This window comes from Xiphophorus maculatus, chromosome 18 (genome assembly GCF_002775205.1).
Source record: "Xiphophorus maculatus strain JP 163 A chromosome 18, X_maculatus-5.0-male, whole genome shotgun sequence".
NCBI classification, from domain to species: domain Eukaryota; kingdom Metazoa; phylum Chordata; class Actinopteri; order Cyprinodontiformes; family Poeciliidae; genus Xiphophorus; species Xiphophorus maculatus.
The window spans coordinates 9753448-9772682 of record NC_036460.1 but is presented as its reverse complement, the minus strand read 5'-3'; the positions used below and the strand labels follow the sequence as shown (position 1 = coordinate 9772682).

The 19235-nt window shown below is 37.9% G+C and overlaps 1 protein-coding gene across 1 annotated transcript; it reads left to right on the top strand.

Moving 5' to 3' along the window:
• Positions 1-1964: 1964 nt before the first annotated feature.
• slc25a36 (solute carrier family 25 member 36) lies at positions 1965-15692 on the top strand. The gene is made up of 7 exons (XM_023351100.1): positions 1965-2410; positions 4288-4452; positions 6113-6190; positions 7703-7803; positions 9567-9633; positions 10408-10697; positions 10785-15692. Exons 1-7 carry the CDS (start codon positions 2370-2372, stop codon positions 10976-10978), a joined length of 936 nt encoding a protein of 311 aa, XP_023206868.1. The 5' UTR covers positions 1965-2369; the 3' UTR covers positions 10979-15692.
• Positions 15693-19235: the final 3543 nt, after the last annotated feature.

Genomic DNA, 19235 nt, shown 5'->3' with positions numbered 1-19235 from the left:
GTTTCCTGCAGTTCTGCACAGGTAGTATGAGAGAATACATTAAGCTTGGCACAAAAACACACAGCAATGGTAGAATGGACATTTGATTCATAATGGACAAGGTAAACTGCAAGTACTTTAAATGAATAGTACTTTAAGTGAAACGTACTACAGACTTTAGTGGTGGTCACAAGTATTTCAGTGGGCTGGACCGTTGTTTTTTTTTAACAATACCCTTGTTGAAGGGACTTTTACCTCAATATTAAGACTCCAATACAATTTCTAACCATGTACCTAAGAAGACCCAGTCTGAAAACAAAGTAGATTATGTAATGATATTAATGGGGACCCACATGTACAGGATTCAATTTAATTAGCTTACTGTGAATTAGCATTACTAGAGCAGAGGTCATGCACTATAGAGTTTAGGAGATATGCAGAGGATATTGTTCAACATTGGGTAACATTGGATGTCCAGAAAACATAAAGGTCAGTAAGAAAATAAGAATGCAATTTTGTAGTTATACTGACCACTCAAAGTAACTCTACAATAGCCCATATTCAAGCAGCACCCTCAGCAAAATGACATGGCGATAGGGTTGTAAGGCTACCTCCAAACACATGGCAACCACTCTCCTACAGCACGACTCCGTCTCTAACTCTGCAAGGGTAAAGATTTGAGACCGTGCTTTGAAGGGGAAAATAAAATCTATTTAAAGACAATAGATTTTATATCTATAACAACAGTTATAGTTATATTGTTGTTTTTTTATTTACTGTATTAAACTGTTTAAAAGAAATGCCTCATTTGGCCTATAAACTATATAAAAGACAGACAATGTTGTAAAAATAGAAAATGTATTAGTACTAAGTCTGTACTAAGTCTTGCAGTGCTTCCCTAACAAAATGAAGATAACCTGTAGATTATAAACTTTCCCCAGCAGCACCTTGTGCTGCTTCTGACTTCCATATTGTCTGGAAGTAATGTGATTACATGGGAAGTAGCAGCACATGATCTTAAGCAGTTAAAAGGCGTCTGTAATTATAAAATTAAAGGCAGTATGAGTTGTATTTTCCTGTCCCACTTTGGAAACCTCATGTTAAATGTGGAGTATACTTCAGTTGTCTTCTCTTTTTCCTCTCACAGTTGTCACCACAACCAGGATACACTGTCTAAAAAGAGCTACTGTATCAAAAATTTAGATCATGAACTCTATCTGGCAGTTGCAACCAATAGTTCCTTTCTTTCAGAAGAAAAATCATAACATGCAACCCATTTGAGTTATGTAACACATATGAGACCATATGAGTCCGGGGTGTACCCCGCCTCTCGCTCGTTGACCACTGGAGAAAGGCACCAGCACCCTGGCAATCCTACTAGGGATAAGAGTGTAAAGATAATGGATGGATGGATGAATGGAACATATTTGATAAATAATGAATTGCCAACTCAAACTGCATAAGGATTCTGTATCAGTTCTCTTCAGAAACTCAGGTGAGAGTTCTGCATTTTATCTGAAAGTCCAAGGTTCAAATGTCTGATCATGCCAGTAATTAGTTGGCTATAAAAGGGTCACTATGCAAATATGTAAGATGTGTTTTACCGTGATTGTTAAAGAAACAGAGCAAAATGAATTCAAAGAATGGATATGTCTGCTTCAAGTCTGAGTAAAAGACAGTATAGCAAAACAATTTGTACAACTATTACAAATTACAGCATAAGAGATAATTTTGGCATAATATTTAAACTCATCTTTAAAATATCATTAATCCAAAACCAGTGAAACGGTCAGATTTCCTGACTTAGATCTTTTCACCCAGTCTCTGGTCTCACCGCCTCTACAGCTATGATGATCTCTGCCCTTCAAAATAAAGGTGGCTATCACGTGAAGGAATAGTGACGGGGCGGGCCTTAGGCACCCCTCAGCCAATCACGTTCACTGTTTTGCGGCTTGCCATTCGATGATAAACATTGCGAGCTGACCCGCTGAGCACACAGTCAGGCAAAACACGTCAACGTGGGGAGGTCAGACAGAGCGAATCCTCCCCTTTCTGCAAGTCGCAGTGTTAGACTTTAATTAATAGGCTACTTTACAGATACGAACACGTTGATGAAGTAGTGTCCTGTTTCGGAAGGTGGAGACGCTAAGCTTGTGCTCCGACATCCACCTTTATCACAGAAAACCTGTTAGCTTCGTTAGCTAACGCGAGCTAGCTCAGTTAGCTGTTACCTACTCTCGTTTTCTTGTACGCAGCTGACCTCGAACATAAGACAGGCGGACAGTGTAGCTGTTTTGTCATTTCGGGGTCGCTTACCCCGTGGCCTGACATCCGTGGCTCCCTTCGTTGCTGTGTGGCTCTCCGCGGACGGTTCTCGAATATGATACACAATGAGTCAAAGAGATACTTTAGTTCATCTGTTTGCTGGGGGGTGAGTATGTTCTACAGTCGTGTACGCCAGAAGCTAAGCTAGTTAGCTCTGTGCTAGCAGCTACCAGCTAGATGAAGCATTTCAATAATTACGGTGGTATATAAATGTAAGTGGAATGTTATTAAAGGTAGTCCTGTAATTGTGTAGCTTAAACATCAGCCTGACAGATATGGGCTACAAAGGCCTGTCCCTGATCGTGTACCTGTACGAGCTGACACTTCAATGACAGTTATATATATGAATGAAATGGTTAGCTTGTGGTCACGCCTTCCGTTTTTGTTAACAATCAGTAAAAGCAATACTATTTTTTATGTTTTTTTGGTTTTTTTGACGTCACAATTTTTTCAGGTTTAATGTGCAGGTTCTGACACATCATACAGATGTGTCAGAACCTCTGCGTATTAGCCCTAATTGCATAAAAATACAAGAAAAATGGCATATAGAAGCCACATACCAACAGGAGTTCTGAGATATAAAGCAATATCTGAATGTCTCATTCTTTGCTAGATCCAGTTTAAGCATGGTAATGAATATTTATTTACTTTGAGTTATTTAACCCCACTTTACATATTTTAGAAAATGTATAATATCGACATTTTGTTTGCGTATAGGCCGATAATTCAGCTCAGCTTGCTTTTACATATTGCAATTTCACAAGAAATATTCCAAAGTACGTTGCAAAACAATAGGATTTAAACCATGTACAACTACAAAGACATATGTTATTAAATGCCATCTAATACAATTCACTCATATAGGCTAATTCAAATTCAGTTTGATGCTGTCAAATTTAATTCTACTTTTAATACAATCCAACTATATGCAGTTCATAATGCTACTGGTAATCTCTCAAAAGGAACCCAACTGTTTGCATATAACCACTGATATTGCAAAAGTCCCTTCCCCTAAGCAAGAACAGATCTTTTCAGGAAGAGACCTTTAGCAGAACCTGGTTCAGTGTGAACTTGTATGCAAATGCCATGACTTACTGGGAGTTGAGACCAAAACAAAAAAGATGAGAGTAGAAAGTAACTTTGAGCAATTTGCTGTGCTTTCACTGCAGTTTTTTTCTGCTACTTTGTGGTTTTATTGTTATTTTATAAGCCTAGACCTGTTGGGTTTCTCCTTTTTGATGTTAAACAGCTTTTCCCTTTAAATAAAATCTGCTTTGATTAACTCAAACCAGGAAAATTTGAGTAGTGAGATTGCAGTCATCTATGTTGTGTATATGCTAAATAACTCAATCTTGAGCTCATCCCCACATGCTTTCACTAGTGAGAAGTCGTACATCTTCAGTTTTCTACAGTAGTTTTATGTCCTTTGCCTGCCAAAGAGCTCTCTAACCGGACCCCCTCCGGCTGGTTTGTTACGGATTGAAAATTAACCAGTAATGAGAGATAACCCCACTTGATATTCCCTACTCTGGTCCTGCTTTGATTAGCTCAATCGTGTAGCACATGTACATATTGTTTTTGTCTTTTGTTATCAGTGTGTCTGAGATTAGGCTTTTTAGAAACAACTGAGCTGCTTTTTATGAATGCTTTGGTCCTGGTAGGAGATTCACTGAAAAAGAAAGTTAAGGGAGGGAATGTGAAGTAAGATTGTTTTCATACACGTGTAGATTCCTTTTTTTGCGTAGGCTTTATAAAGCTTTGCTTTTAAAAAATATGTGAATAACTAATTTATAATTTCATGGCTTTGTGTCTTGCTGACCTATCTGAATTTATTTTTCTATTTTAAACACAAATTTACAGTATTGAAAGATTGTGTTTTTAGCAGAAAAACACTTGAAAAGGTGAATTTCAGAGTTTAAAAACGTGTGCATTTGATGTCATGATTTTTTTATATCTTGCTTGTCTTCTTTATTTTTGTACCAGATGTGGGGGCACTGTAGGAGCCATATTGACATGTCCACTGGAAGTGGTGAAGACTCGTCTGCAGTCTTCCTCCATCACCCTCTATGTGTCTGAGGTCCAACTAAGTACCGTCAATGGGCCCAGCGTGACCCGTGTGTCTCCACCAGGCCCTCTTCACTGTCTAAAGTGAGTAGTCGCGTAGTTTCTTTCCTTTTAGAAAGAATATACTTTATACTACACAGAATATACTTTGTCTTCAAATGGAGATACCAAGTCTTTCAAATGCATTCTTCTCCTCTGAACAGTTTTATCAGGATACAACCACACATAATCATTTTGTAAGGATTTTATGTTATAGACCAGCACAATCTAGAGCACATTTGTAAAGAGGAATACAAATTAAAATCTGAAAGGTGTATTGTCCTCAGTCCTTTCTGAGTTAATATTTGGTAGACCCACCTTTTGGTTAAAACTAAATCTGCAAATCTTTTGGTTTCTGTCTCTCAGCTTTGCACATTTACAGACTGAAACTTTTACCCATTGTTGGTTGCTGAATAGCTCAAATTCAATCAGATTGGACAGAGAGCAACTCATGAATTTTTTAATCTTTGTGTACATTCTCAAGCAGACGCGCATTATGTCACTTTAATTTTTTCTGAACTACACATAACTCTGGTTGTATAATTAGGGTTATTGTCCTAATGGAAAGTCAGTCTTGCTCCATTCTCAAGTCTTGCAGCATCTAACAGTTTTTTTTTCAGAAATGCCCTTAGCAACATGCCAGAACAGCATCACCACATAATGATACAGCCACCACCATGCTTCTCTGTTGAGATGAGATGATCAGGGTGATGATAGAACTTCACATTTCTTTAGTAAAAATATTTGTGTATAATTTTCTGTGGTTTAAAACTATGCTCTGCTTTGTGTTGGTCTATCAGCTAAAATCCCAGCAAACTATATTGTTTGTTGTCATAGTGTAGAATGTGAAATGATGAAAGACCTATGAATCTTACACCTATAAATGTGTACCTGCCTCTGCTATATTCGTAGGCTTTTTTTAGTCGGTAACCTAGCTTAAAGTGAGATGAATTCAACTTTTGTTATGTGAAGCATTTGGCTCCAGCTTTTTCTTTACTCGCTCCTTGCACCGCATTGTGGCTTTTGTTTTTGTTTACTGTGTCCAGGGTCCCCCAGGAAGTGGCCACAGTAACCACTTCCCGAAACCAAATGTTATGATCTCAGTGATTGGACAAACTGTTTAAAAAAACAAAAAAAACTGCTTAAGCTAGACGACAACAGAAACTATCATAAATTGAAAGTTGTTTACTGGAATCCTGAGATTACTGACAGAGCATGACTCAGCATGGCTGTTAAAGGGAAATAAGATCCAACATGTGTGAACAGAAACAACTCAAGTTCAGGGCAGAGCATAATGTTGGAGCTTATATTTGATAAATTATTGTCTGTTTATTATTGTATGTCCAAATGACCTTGACTGAGAATCCAAAAATGTCAGACCATTTTTATAATTGTGTTCCACTGACACATCTTAGGCTTTGCATGTAGGTCAAAGTTCCTCTGCCACTTGAATAGAGTTTGGTTTGGTGTCATGGCGGTGTGACAGAGGTAGCAAAAATAGCTTCAACAAATGCTATCACCAACATCGAACAACAAAATGTTCAACGTCATGAGTCAAAATGAAATATTTTAGACCAAAAACTGACTGTAACAGAATAGACTGGTTTTAATTTAGATTGTGCATAGTTGTTGGGAAATTTGTTCATTCTTTAACAATTATGTGATTGTAGAGATAAATATGTGTGTTTGTGTGTTTTGTACTCAGGCTGATTTTGGAGAAAGAGGGACCTCGATCTCTCTTCAGAGGCTTGGGGCCAAACTTAGTGGGTGTGGCACCTTCCAGGTGAGCTCTCTTCTACTTTAATGGTCAACACAGCATCTATCTGAATAAATACCCTCAACAACATCAATTATTGCCCATATTAAATTAAGACATGAAAACATTTTCCTTCAATATATTGCTTTGACAAATCCTGTTAGTATTATAATTCTGCCAGTACTTTCTTTCTTTTATTTCTTTGCTGTTTCGGTAGTTAAAGGAGTTCCATAGGGTTCTGTGTTGGGAACTGTGATGTTTTGGAGTACAAAACTTCAGTCAAATATGACATGACTGAAGTTTTGTACTCCAAAACTTTGAGTGCATATCTCAATCTTTCCTGTAGAAGCTCACTGTTGGTCATTTACGTCCATTGGCACTGTTGGATTTGCTCATGTTAAGCTAACGCCTGTGTAAGCGCTGCATCACACAGAAATATAAAAATAACAAGTATGTTTCAATCACCATCTGTCCACTGTAACCCTTTGATTGGTTTATGCTATATAGCAGAAATATATGTTAAACATTGTAAAACTTTTTAACAAATGTTTTCAAACACTGAAATATTAGATTAGCTGGAGGAGTTACTCCCACTCCCCTGATGGCTGAAAATAAAAGTCCATCAGTTGAATAAAACCAGAAAAAAATGCTTAATGACAAAGGTTTAATACATGAAGATAAATCAGACAGATAAAAATATCTTTTTTATTAGAAACTGCTTTATACTTTTCTAGTTTGTAGCATGTAGTAGGCATGCACAGTTTTTTGTTAACGTGGACGGGTTCTGTACATTAGCTGTCATTATGAGCCACTCATAATGAGTGGTTACTTGTGTTGAGGTTACTCAACACAAGTAACCTTAAAAAACAAGATTTTTTAAGGTTACTTGGCAACAGAGACACATTAAGAGAGCACGGTCATTAAGGTGCCGTTCATGCTCATGGCTTTCGCAGCAGTTTGCGCATTGGAGACATGGCAACAACAGCTGGTGCGTAATTAGGAAACTCACAGACGGCGATTTACAGTGCGTTTCTCCACATTAATGAGAAGAGGAAAGTGAGGACTAATAACACAGAGCTGATGCTGAGGGGAACAGGTGGCACTGTTCGGAGTACATAGTGTTTGATTACATGAATGAATTCTGCTATCACTGCAAAAAAAAAGTGAAGACACCTCCAAAGCAAAACTTTAGATTATAACATGATGGATATGCATTGTTATTGATGTTGCAACGCACACGAACAGTTGTACTGAAAATGACAAAACAAAAATAAGTGTGTGCCTTATTTTCTGAATGGCATTTGTCTGAAGAGACGGTGAAAATTAATTCTGCTGTTGGTGTTTCATCTCATGAATTATTAAAACTCACTAAGCAGATCCTGTCTGTGTATAATTAGGAACCTGACTTGCAGTTGGAGGCTTAAAGTAATTTGTTTTGTAGAGAAATCAAAAAAGGAAAAAAAAGTGTCCTACTTAGCTTGTTTGACCTCATTCAGGTAAAACACCCACTGATCCAATTGTTGCTTTTCCTTCAAACAGAGCAATCTACTTTGCTGCTTACTCCACCGCCAAAGAGAAGCTGAACGCTGTGTTGGAACCGGACTCTACGCAAGTGCACATGCTGTCGGCTGGAATGGCAGGTAACCATGAGATCAGACTGACAGGGCAGTGCCGTGTCAAATTCAGCAACCAAGTGAGCAGCTTTTTTTTTCAGCAAATGATTTCTGTGTGGTTTAGTGTCGGGTTGCTGTTAGTTACTGTGGTGCTGCAAGATCAGACTTGAGTGCAGTTGGGGGGGGTTGTGCTGCTATGTAGAGCTATAGAAGTAGTTTTCTGCTTTGGTTTTATAGTGCCTGAAGTAAAAGTAAGTTAAACAGCCAGATAATGACTTATGGAGAATATTCTGAATTCTTTTTCATGTTTTGTCATGTTACAAATTCAAACTTTTATTTTGGTGGATTTTATCAGATAGACCAACACAAAATTGATGTGAAAGGAAAATTAGAAATGCTTTTCAAAACAAATCAGAGTTGGGAGATCCAGCTACTTGGTAAACAACTTTGTGTTGGTCTTCTACATAAAATACCTGAAAAATACAATAAAAGTTGTTGGGTGTACCAGAAGAAGAAGCACTGTATTTACTAAAACAATTTCTATTTCAACGGATAAAATAAAAAAATCGATACAGTAATACAGTTGTGTTTTGTCGGTTTCTGCTCTGAAGGACTCTAATCCTTCTGTAGAAAACAGATCTGTCAGTCACACAGTCAGACAGCTACAGCTTTGTGTGTGATACTGGGTGAAACAGAGAGTGGACTCCACTGATGCTTTTAGTGGACCGTAACTTTGGCCTTTTAAAAGGCTAGTCAAGGTCGGCATGTGTCAGTGGGTCTCCCTTTCAGTTTCACTCAACACATTCTTTAGTGTTTGCACTGTGAGAGCAGAACTGGATGAGGTGTCAGCAGTCTCAGCACAGTGCTTTCCTATGACATGGTCCATGAAAAGCTGCTTTAGATTAATAAAATTAAATTTATTTTTTTGACTCTGCTTCACATTTAGCTTAATCCGTACAGAACAGAACAGCATGACATTAAAGATGTACTGCAAAATTATTTTGATGGTAATAGAAATGTATGAACAAAGATTTCCAGAATAAACAAATGGCACCTAAATGATGGAGAAATATATTAGAGGGCTGAAAATTCAGAAGGTAACTTGCACTGTTCAGCTGTCCCTGTTCCTCTCGTGTGATCTGTTTGAGGATGATAATTTTTTCTTAGTTGTTTTTTTTTCGGTTTGTGGTGGATTAATTCCTGTGTTTTTGTGGGGAATGGGGAGTCAAATGGTTGCATGCCGGTCATGTTGCTACACACAAGCCTGTGTCTGTTTTAGGCTTTTACTCTACCGTAGCTCTCCTCTCGCAAGGGCATGAGACCCCCGCACCACCAGGGGTCTCTAGCTGCATCTGTGAGGAGTTACTTGGGTCTGCGTGAGTACTCACCACAGATCTGTGCCTCTCTTTTTGTACCTGGTTCTTCTCTTTCTCTTTCAGTATTTTTGTCCTCTCCTCCCTTACTATGTTTTTATTTTTTTTGTTTCATTTGTAAAAGCGATTACAGCTAAATACAGCCTCCCTGACATGCTGTTACTCACACCTGATGGTCTATAAACTGGCTATATTTCCTTCTATAAGCTGCCTTTATAGAGCTTAGATTTATGTAGTTTTAAAACTAGTTTTCACCATTTTATTCTATTGCTGCCATGGGCACAGCTACAAGAACATTTACATATTGCTGTGATTTTACAGTATTGCTAAATATCACAAATGGCAGCTTAAAACATAGCTTATTGTATTTTAGAAGTTTCTGGTTGTGTAATCCTCCTGTTTTTTCTCCTTCCTTAGGTTTTACAGCCATCACTGCAACAAATCCAATATGGCTCATAAAAACGCGCTTACAGTTGGATGCAAGGTAAACATTATACTGAGATGGCAGATGTAGAAACTGCAGAATGACTTTGGTAGGAACACTAGCTGCTTTGATTTTGACTTGTGGGAATTCTCTGAATTTTTTAATTGATTTTAAGGAATGTAAAATTCTTTAAGGCTTTGCTGATTCTAGTTGAGGACACCATTTGACTTGTAAAACATGAGTGCGAAAAATATTTTTTCCTCTTTATGATTGTTTAAAATATTCAGGTTTTTTGTTCAAAATGACTATGCAAATCCTTAAACCACAAGTTTATTTACCATTTATAATAATCACTTCTGTGATTTGTCACTTGTATATTGGGAACTGATTGTACCATGTTAAAAGAAGCTCATTAACAAGAATTAAAGTTGCGTCTGTAATGGTACTTAATTAAACAAAATCTAATAGTAAGAGGAAAAGATCCTGGGGCTGAAATGATTAAGGCGATTTAGTAAATTGATAATTGAAATAATCATCAACTAATTTAGCAATCATTAACTAGAGTATACAGATTTAAAAATGGCCATTTGCTGGAAGAACACACTCACGGCAGTTTTTAATCAAAAACTGAACAAAAAATAAATGCATGCTTTTAAGATGGAGAAAAACCCAACTTTGTCTGTAAATATGTTAAGTCTGCTTGAAGTGATGCTCTCAGTATTTGCTTGTGCTTATTTTTGAGTCGCCTCTGCTGCCATATGCAAATCAAATGCCAGAGGATGCTTTGTGCTTTTCACATCATTCCACATCCCTCCTTTTTTATTATTATTTCAGGAATCGAGGGGAGCGGAGGATGAGTGCGTTGGAGTGCGTTCGTCGGGTGTACAAAGCAGACGGCTTTCGTGGATTCTACAGGGGAATGTCTGCATCCTACGCCGGCATCTCAGAGACTGTGATCCACTTTGTTATCTATGAAAACATTAAGCGGCGCCTCTTGGAGGCCAAAACGCCGCAGAACATGGACGAAGAAGAAGAGGCATCAAAAGATGCTTCGGACTTTGTCGGGATGATGCTTGCTGCTGCCACATCCAAGACTTGTGCCACAACTATTGCTTATCCTCATGGTGAGAGTTGGAAATCAATTATAAGCAGCTAAAGCTAAATTACGATTTTTTTTACATTTTTACTTACCCAAATCATTTAATTTACAGAGGTAATCCGCACCAGGCTACGAGAAGAGGGCACCAAGTATCGTTCCTTCTTCCAGACTCTAACCACAGTACCCAGAGAGGAGGGCTACCGCGCCCTGTATCGCGGCCTCGCCACCCACCTGGTACGCCAGATTCCTAACACCGCCATCATGATGTGCACCTATGAGCTGACTGTCTACCTCCTGAACGGTTAAAACCTCCCTACCCCTAAGAGAGTTTGTGTAACCCTAGCCCTGATCAGACATGGAGAGGAGAGAACAGCAGCACCTGCACATTAGTTAGCACTGCTAACAATCTGCTTGATGGAAATGGTTAGAGAAAGCACCTCGGTCTTTGTCTCAAAAGCAAGGCCTTGGAGTTTTGTTTTACAACCAAAGGAAAGGCACAAGGATACTCACATTCACTCTGTAAGTTATTGTTTTGATTTCTGTTCTGCCCCTTGTTCAGGTTCAGAGTTCTGAAGTAGGAACCCGACAAGTTGTTGGCAACTCCTGTATAAATGTGAAAAAATAGCCTTAAAATGCATGTTTTATTGCAGCAACATAATCTCACTGAAAATGTGAACATTTTTAACCTGTCATGTGACTCCTTTTATTGATCTTCATAATTATTTTGAATAAAATCACTGGTGGCCCAATTATTGCCATTGCTGTTGGTAGCAAATAATCCAAATGTCTGTTTTGCCAGTAGGTGAGCATTTGGAGGTTAAATGTTGGAACATACAAACAAAACGTTGTTGGACCATTTCTGTTTTCACAATTACTGAAAATTGTTTAAAACCCTGTTCTCCATTCAACTCACCCCAGCCTTTTCTATTGGGTTACATTTGAGGACAAGCGTGACATGGGAAAATATTTTTGTGTAAATTTGGTCATATGTTTTTGATCATTATTTTTCTCAGTGTTGTCAGCTTCTGATACAATAGACTCAATATTCCCAGTTCCTTTGGAGGAGAAGTGAATCCTCATCACCTCATCAGATTCTCTTGTGTGCTTAACATTGGGCATAAAGTGCTCTCCTTCCTATTCATCTGTTCTTTTACGATACACAAATCTAACTCAGTCCAAACCAGAGAGTTCAAGTTCAGCAAACTCCCCATGTTTACATTTGTGATGGTATAACACAAATGGCTTTTTCCTTACATCGGCCCAAACAAATGGAGATCGGATCTAATGGCTGTTTTTGTGATTTGTTGACTTCCAACATCCAATTGTCAGAGATATTTTTAACATCCGGCTCACTGTGTGGTGTAGAAAAGCCAATTGTGACTCCTCGACCAGCCTATCTGCCAGAAGAGGTGTACCATGTCAGTAAAACATGTGATTACATTATTGTTACTTAGGTTAGTAGTGAAGTACCACAGGGTTCAGTGCTCGGACCAATTATTTTTACTATGGCATGGGATCATTTTCTTCTGTAATGATGATGATATTTGGCTATATTTATCCCAGGACAGTCTCCTTGTAAAGGAGATTTTGTTTTATCCTGGGTAAATTAAGGTTAAATAAAAATAAAATAAATCCCTCAGCTTTTAGTCACTAAAATATACACCAGATGTTGGCATCTGGGGCAGTAAAAGGCTTTTCAACTCACCAGATGTTTCACTGGCATCCAGAGTGAGAATCCACTGTGCCTGAACCATAATATCCTACCAAATATAAAGTAGAAGAATTCTTTCCAATTTTGATATTGGAAATAGTAAAATTGTATTGTGCAGCTCAGTTGTTGTGCCATCCGTGATTTTGTTCAGTTATTCCCTTGTGTGATTTTTTTTTTTTATTTTATTTTTTGTCAACTGAATAAATTACAAGTTTATTTTTCATAGCAAGATTATGTTGCTGCAGTAAAATGATTTTACTCGCATATTTCTCACACCTCTTTACCAGGCAAGCCATCCAATTGACCTGCAGCCTTTAAATCAGTTCAAACTGCATAGAATGGAGTACAAAAAAATTGTTCAAAACCTGTTGTAGTTCTCACGATGATTAAAGTAGCACATAGTACTCCCTGTATCCTTCAGAATCAAAGTGAGGTGGAACGACGAGAAAGAAAGATTGCCTGAGGGGCAAAGGAGGGAAAAGATGATGTGCCTCGTGTAAAATCGACCCGCAGACGGAGATGCTCAGCAAACAAGTCGCACAAGTTTTCATTTGAAAGGTTTTCTGCGTTTCCAGTATTGGAGTTTCTATCAGAACAGACACGTTTACAGAGTTCATACAGTTTAAAATCAGCCGTGCTTGGCAGTGAAGTCTGTAGGCGCGGCTGACTTCTGAACCAGTGGGTGTTTGTGTTTTAAGTGAAAAGTCATCTGGCTACCGCAGAACTGAATCCAGTTCTCAAACTAACTGAATGTACATAAAGAAGAGCCAAGAAAGGATATTCTACTCACCCATGTTGTGAATTAAAAAGTTAATATAATTAACAAATTCTAACAAAATTTGTGATTTTTTATATATATATATATATATACCCGCTTAGAAAAATATATATTACCTCTAAAATGTGATTGTGTTGCAGTTTTGAGCCCGTTGTGGGAAATTTTTAGTGCATTTTATCTAGGGGAGAGCAGACTTATCCCATTACTAGTTACAGTTATCTACATAGAAGGTATTGTTCAAATCGCACTTTTCCAGAACTTTCTCCGGAAGTCATAATTTTTATTTTTTCCCCCCTCAACTTTGTGGTGGAGACAGGCTTGTTTTACAGGTGAGGACAATCCTCTTGTGTTTACACCTGGACACCCATAGTGTTTAGCCAGCTAAGTGGAAGAAGTGGACAATAAAATGCTCGTCATAAACGCACATTCATTAAACTTTCTCATCTCTGTGTATGTTTTACTATTTATATGTGAAGCATTTCACTTTTATTTTTTGTTGTTTTCTGTGCATAAATGTTGTTTGCAGAGATCAAATTTATCTTCGCAGGAAAAACCAGATTTCTGATCTGACTTCATTTGTAATAATTAACCCCAAAGCGAACACCTGAGTGCAGCCTTCAACTTGGTCACCCATTGTTTTTCTGAGACTGTGAGGAATCATTTTAATACTATTTCCTAAAAAAAAAAAAAAATTGATGTTGTACAAGGTAACTAATAACAAAAAAAAAATGTTGAAAGGAAATCCCTGCTATGGCCTAGTTGCAGTAGTGTGCACACCATTACTAATGCCTCCTTTAGATCAGTTTCTGCATTTAGGTTTCTTTGGAGTTTGTCGGAAACTCACTCTTGTCTTCAGGTGACCGTGCGGTTCTCTGGACACTGCCTAAGGTGTCCAGAGGTTTGGTATGTTTCCAAACTTTGTCCTCAGCTTTCTAGCAGTCACCTAAAGATTTTACATCTGAACTTGCTTTTTTGAAATTTTCACAACTTTTCTCACCTTAACACAAACTGTTGTTGCATCTGAAGATTAGGTGCTCCTTACCATGATGCTCCCACCACCATGTTGGGTGTAAATACAATGTTCTCTCACTGACATACCGGATTTCTTCAAGAAGTAGGCTCAACTGGATAATAACACATTGTCCCACAAGGTTTTAGGAGACTCTAGGTAGGTCTGGGTGTTTTTTTAGGACAAAATAGTTCTGTCTTGCAGGGAAATACCACATGTAGAACACAACCAGTTGGTACTTCCTGCAGCTCTTTTACTATCACTTCAACCTCTCTCCAGCTTTCCTGGCCCATTTCTTTTCCTCAATTTTCTTAAAACATAATTTTTTTTCAACCTCCCTGTTGTGCTTTATTTTTCTTAGTAATCGGGACTGCCCCCCCCCCCCCCCCCCCTTTTTGTTTCACATCTAATACCGTAGAACTAATTGTATGTGCTTCTCCTGACTGATACATTTATTCACTGAGATTATTTGTAATGTCTATGCAAGAGAAGCAAAGTTCAGCTCTATCAGCAGTATAACTCTGCTGATAGAGCTGAATTTTATTTCAGGTCCTTCAGATAGAATGGGTGTCAGATGTGAACTGAAGAAGACTAAATGCTGGAACTGGAACTGAAATGTTGCCAACAGATGTGCAAAAGGGTCACTGCTGATTTGTACTCTCATTTCTCCCCCTGATTGTTTCCACGTGAATAGAGTAAAGTCAAGATATGTGGAAAACATTTTTTAAATGATTTCTCAGTCTCAATTTTTTTTACATAGAAATACCTGGCTTTTTACACAGTAGTTTTGAGAGTTTCTCTATGTTCCAGACTCTGGTTTCCAGCTTCAGAACTGACCCTTGATATGACCCCACCCTGTTTTATTCACTTTTATGATGACAACAGCAAGGGGAAACCCTCTGTGTTCCTACGGTGAAGGACAATCAGTTAATGATTCCAGTTCCCAGGCCCCAGTTGCTGCTGGTCATCAACATGTATCTATGGGACCCCCGGCCCTAACCAGAAATGATCCTTCCATTCAAATATGAAGTAAAATCTCAAGATCTTGACACTTTGTAATCCAATTCTTTTTCTTTTTCCGACATTTCAAGCTGTTCTATCAGGTATCTGTTGCCAACTTGTCATGTAGATACCAGTGAAGAGTTGTAGTTGGATGAACAGACCCCTTAAGTGTTCATAAGTAGACATTTCCTCCCTTGTGTCATTGTCTGTCTGAAGGATTTATTCAGCCCTCCTACTTGCCTTTGTGTGTCAGTGAGTTTGCCTCTGTGTATTTCTACATGAGTTACATAACAGTTCTCATTGGCTTGTATTTTGTATGGAAGAGACCATATAGAAGTGTGTGTTGAAAACCTGAAGACAGTGTTTTGTTGTTTCTGTTTTTGTTTTTTTTTTTAAATAATTTGCTCTCACCCTTTAGTGTTTTTTCCATGTCAAAGATGAGCCTGCTGAGGCTCAGTCTATGCATTCTGGTTTTACCTGTTTTTGTAAGAGAAAATGTCAATAAAATGAAAGAAGTGTATGTAACTTGTTTTGTTTTTTCTTCCTCTTCCTGTTTGTTTTGCTTATGTTTTCAGTATTTTGACCTATGTACACTTGTAAAAATATCTGTAGGGTTTTAAAATAACTTTTTGGCATTTTTGTCAAATTATAAGCATACAAATAAGGATATGATTTAATTGACCAAGACAAAGTTGCATGAAAAGATCAGCTTTTTTTTTTTTTTTGCTTGCGGTACTTGAGTCATTGAAGTAATGCTACTGTTGCTTGAGTATAATTTTTGTCTGCTCTGCCTCTGATTAAGAGTCACACAACAACCCTACTGAATGAGTACCTGAAGAACAAACAAGGTAGTTTTGACTAATTTGCTTCATCTGTTTCCAGGGCTGTTTTAATAACCATAGATCAAACCTTTATCAATGAGCTGATTTTCATCTCTCCTTTAACATCCACTAAAATGTTTTGTGAGAGTAAAGAGATGATGCAAATATTTCAAAAACCAAGGTAAACTGGATTTTATTGGACTCTGCCAAGGTCCACTGAATGCAGCATGATTTGATGTTGGATTTAGGTTTGTTTGGCTTTACTTAGCTGGTGGGGATTTTAGACAAAAATAACTTCGGGAAGTTTCTTAAGAAATCAAAAGGAGCAAAACCAACAGATATTCACTTTCTCCCAAACCAAAGCACACTGGACCTTTTTAGGGAGCCTCCTCCGCTGTCCAGTACAATGTAAACTAGAAAATTTCGGAAGAAATTTAGCCGGGGCCTGCCAAGGCGCGCCCGTCGGGCATGGGCCCGGCGTCGTCGCGCCACAAATCGGCGTCGACGCCAAAGGACGCCGCGACGTGATCAGTGGCACGCGGAGAACCGCAAGAACGTTAAGCGAGGCGGACGTGCACCGTTCGGTACGATTTAAAATGTTGTCAAGGCTTTTATTTTGGAAGTTTTGTTAACCTTCATTTCAAAGGGCCAAACTAATCCCATGCGTAATAGTCCTTGGGTTAAAATAGTTATATAATGCTCAAAACACAAGTAGCTGATGTAAAAATATTCAAGGCTTTTATTTTGAAATTTTCAGTATGCTTCATTTCAAAGGGCCAAACTAATACCACGTGTAACAGTGCTTTGGATGAAAAAGTCAAATAAAGCCAAAAAGAGCAATTACGTCATGTAAAATTATTCAAGGCTTTTATTTTGAAATTTTCAGAATGCTTCATTTCAAAGGGCCAAACTAATACCACGTGTAACAGTGCTTTGGATGAAAAAGTCAAATAAAGCCAAAAAGAGCAATTACCTGATGTAAAAATATTCAAGGCTTTTATTTTGAAATTATTATTATGCTCCATTTTAAAGTTCCAAACTAATCCCATGTGTAACAGTGCTTTGGATGAAAAAGTCATATAAAGCCAAAAACAGCAATTACCTGATGTAAAAATATTCAAGGCTTTTATTTTGAAATTTTCAGTATGCTTCATTTCAAAGTTCCAAAGTAATCCCATGTGTAACAGTGCTTTGGATGAAAACGTCAAATAAAGCCAAAAACAGCAATTACCTGATGTAAAAATATTCAAGGCTTTTATTTTGAAATTATTATTATGCTCCATTTTAAAGTTCCGAACTAATCCCATGTGTAACATTGCTTTGGATGAAAAAGTCATATACGGCCAAAAAGAGCAATTACTTCATGTAAAATATTCAAGGCTTTTATTTTGAAATTTTCAGTATGCTTCATTTTAAAGTTCTGAACTAATACCACGTGTAAGAGTGCTTTGGATGAAAAAGTCAAATAAAGCCAAAAAGAGCAATTACGTCATGTAAAAATATTCAAGGCTTTTATTTTGAAACTTTTGTTAAGCTTCATTTCAAAGGGCCAAACTAATACCACGTGTAACAGTGCTTTGGATGAAAAAGTCAAATAAAGCCAAAAAGAGCAATTACATGATGTAAAAATATTCAAGGCTTTAATTTTGAAATTTTTGTTAATATTCATTTCAAAGGGCCAAACTAATACCATGTGTAACAGTGCTTTGGATGAAAAAGTCAAATAAAGCCAAAAAGAGCAATTACGTCATGTAAAAATATTCAAGGCTTTTATTTTGAAATTTGCAGGATGCTTCATTTCAAAGGGCCAAACTAATCCCATGCGTAATAGTCCTTCGGTTAAAATAGTTATATAATGCTCAAAACACAAGTAGCTGATGTAAAAATATTCAAGGCTTTTATTTTGAAATTTTTGTTAAGCTTCATTTTAAAGGGCCAAACTAATACCATGTGTAACAGTGCTTTGGATGAAAAAGTCAAATAAAGCCAAAAAAGAGCAATTACGTCATGTAAAAATATTCAGGGCTTTTATTGTGAAATTTTCAATATGCTTAATTTTAAAGTGTAAAACTAATCCCATGTGTAACAGTTACTGAGTTAAATCAGTTATATACAGCCCAAAGCAGCAAGTAGTTGTAAAGGCCAGTTCTCAGTCCTGATCTGTTTCAACTGAGGATAGATAGAACTACAACGATGCGTATTCGTAGTCCTAACCAGCAGCCAATAGCCTCTTGAGTTCCGTTGCTATGGCAAATAATGGTCTCAGCAGGTGTGAGCTCTGAGCTGTGAGCTCTCAAACACACAAGTGTGTTTGAGCAAACACACTTTACTGAAAAAAAGCATTGGAAACAAATCCTTCTTGTTCGGGAACCGTAATACATATTCGAAAAGCGTTTTAAGCGTATGACAGTTCAATGTGTCTTCTGCGATAGTCCCGAGATTCATATCTGTACCTCACTCAGAGCATTTACAGTGATGAGAGAAAGAAATGTTGTGCCCAGATATGAACCGAGGTCGGCTGTCACTCTAATATGAGCAAAAATGAGAAACTTTGGGTCGCTTAGAGGCAAATTGTGGACAAACCATAACTGGTATCGACGAGCCGTCTTCACTTTCGAAGAGATCACAGACGTATCTACAAAATGAAATTTGAATGGCATTTCTAGGTGAATTTGTGACGACACAGCAAATCCTCAAAAATAGGGTATTTCTAGGATTTTTCCCATTGAGTTATAATGGGGTTTTTTTCGTAGTTTTTTGCGAATTATGTCGCCATGTTAATCCCGAATCCCACCAAAAGTAATAGCTGGAATGGCGTGAATTTTCTGCACGTTTTGATACCTCTTTTGTAGGTGTGCACGCAGCGGTATGAGCCGCATTAACGGTTACGGATGAAAAATAAAGAATAACTAGAAAAACAAAATTTCTGAAGAAATTTAGCCGGGGCCTGCCAAGGCGCGGCCGTGGGGTTTGGGCCCGGCGTCGTCACGCCACAAATCGGCGTCGACGCTAAAGAACGCCGTGACGTAATCAGTGGCACGCGGAGAACCGCAAGAACGTTAAGTGAGGCGGACGTGCACCGTTCGGTACGATTTAAAATGTTGTCAAGGCTTTTATTTTGGAAGTTTTGTTAAACTTCATTTCAAAGGGCCAAACTAATCCCATGCGTAATAGTCCTTGGGTTAAAATAGTTATATAATGCTCAAAACACAAGTAGCTGATGTAAAAAAATGCAAGGCTTT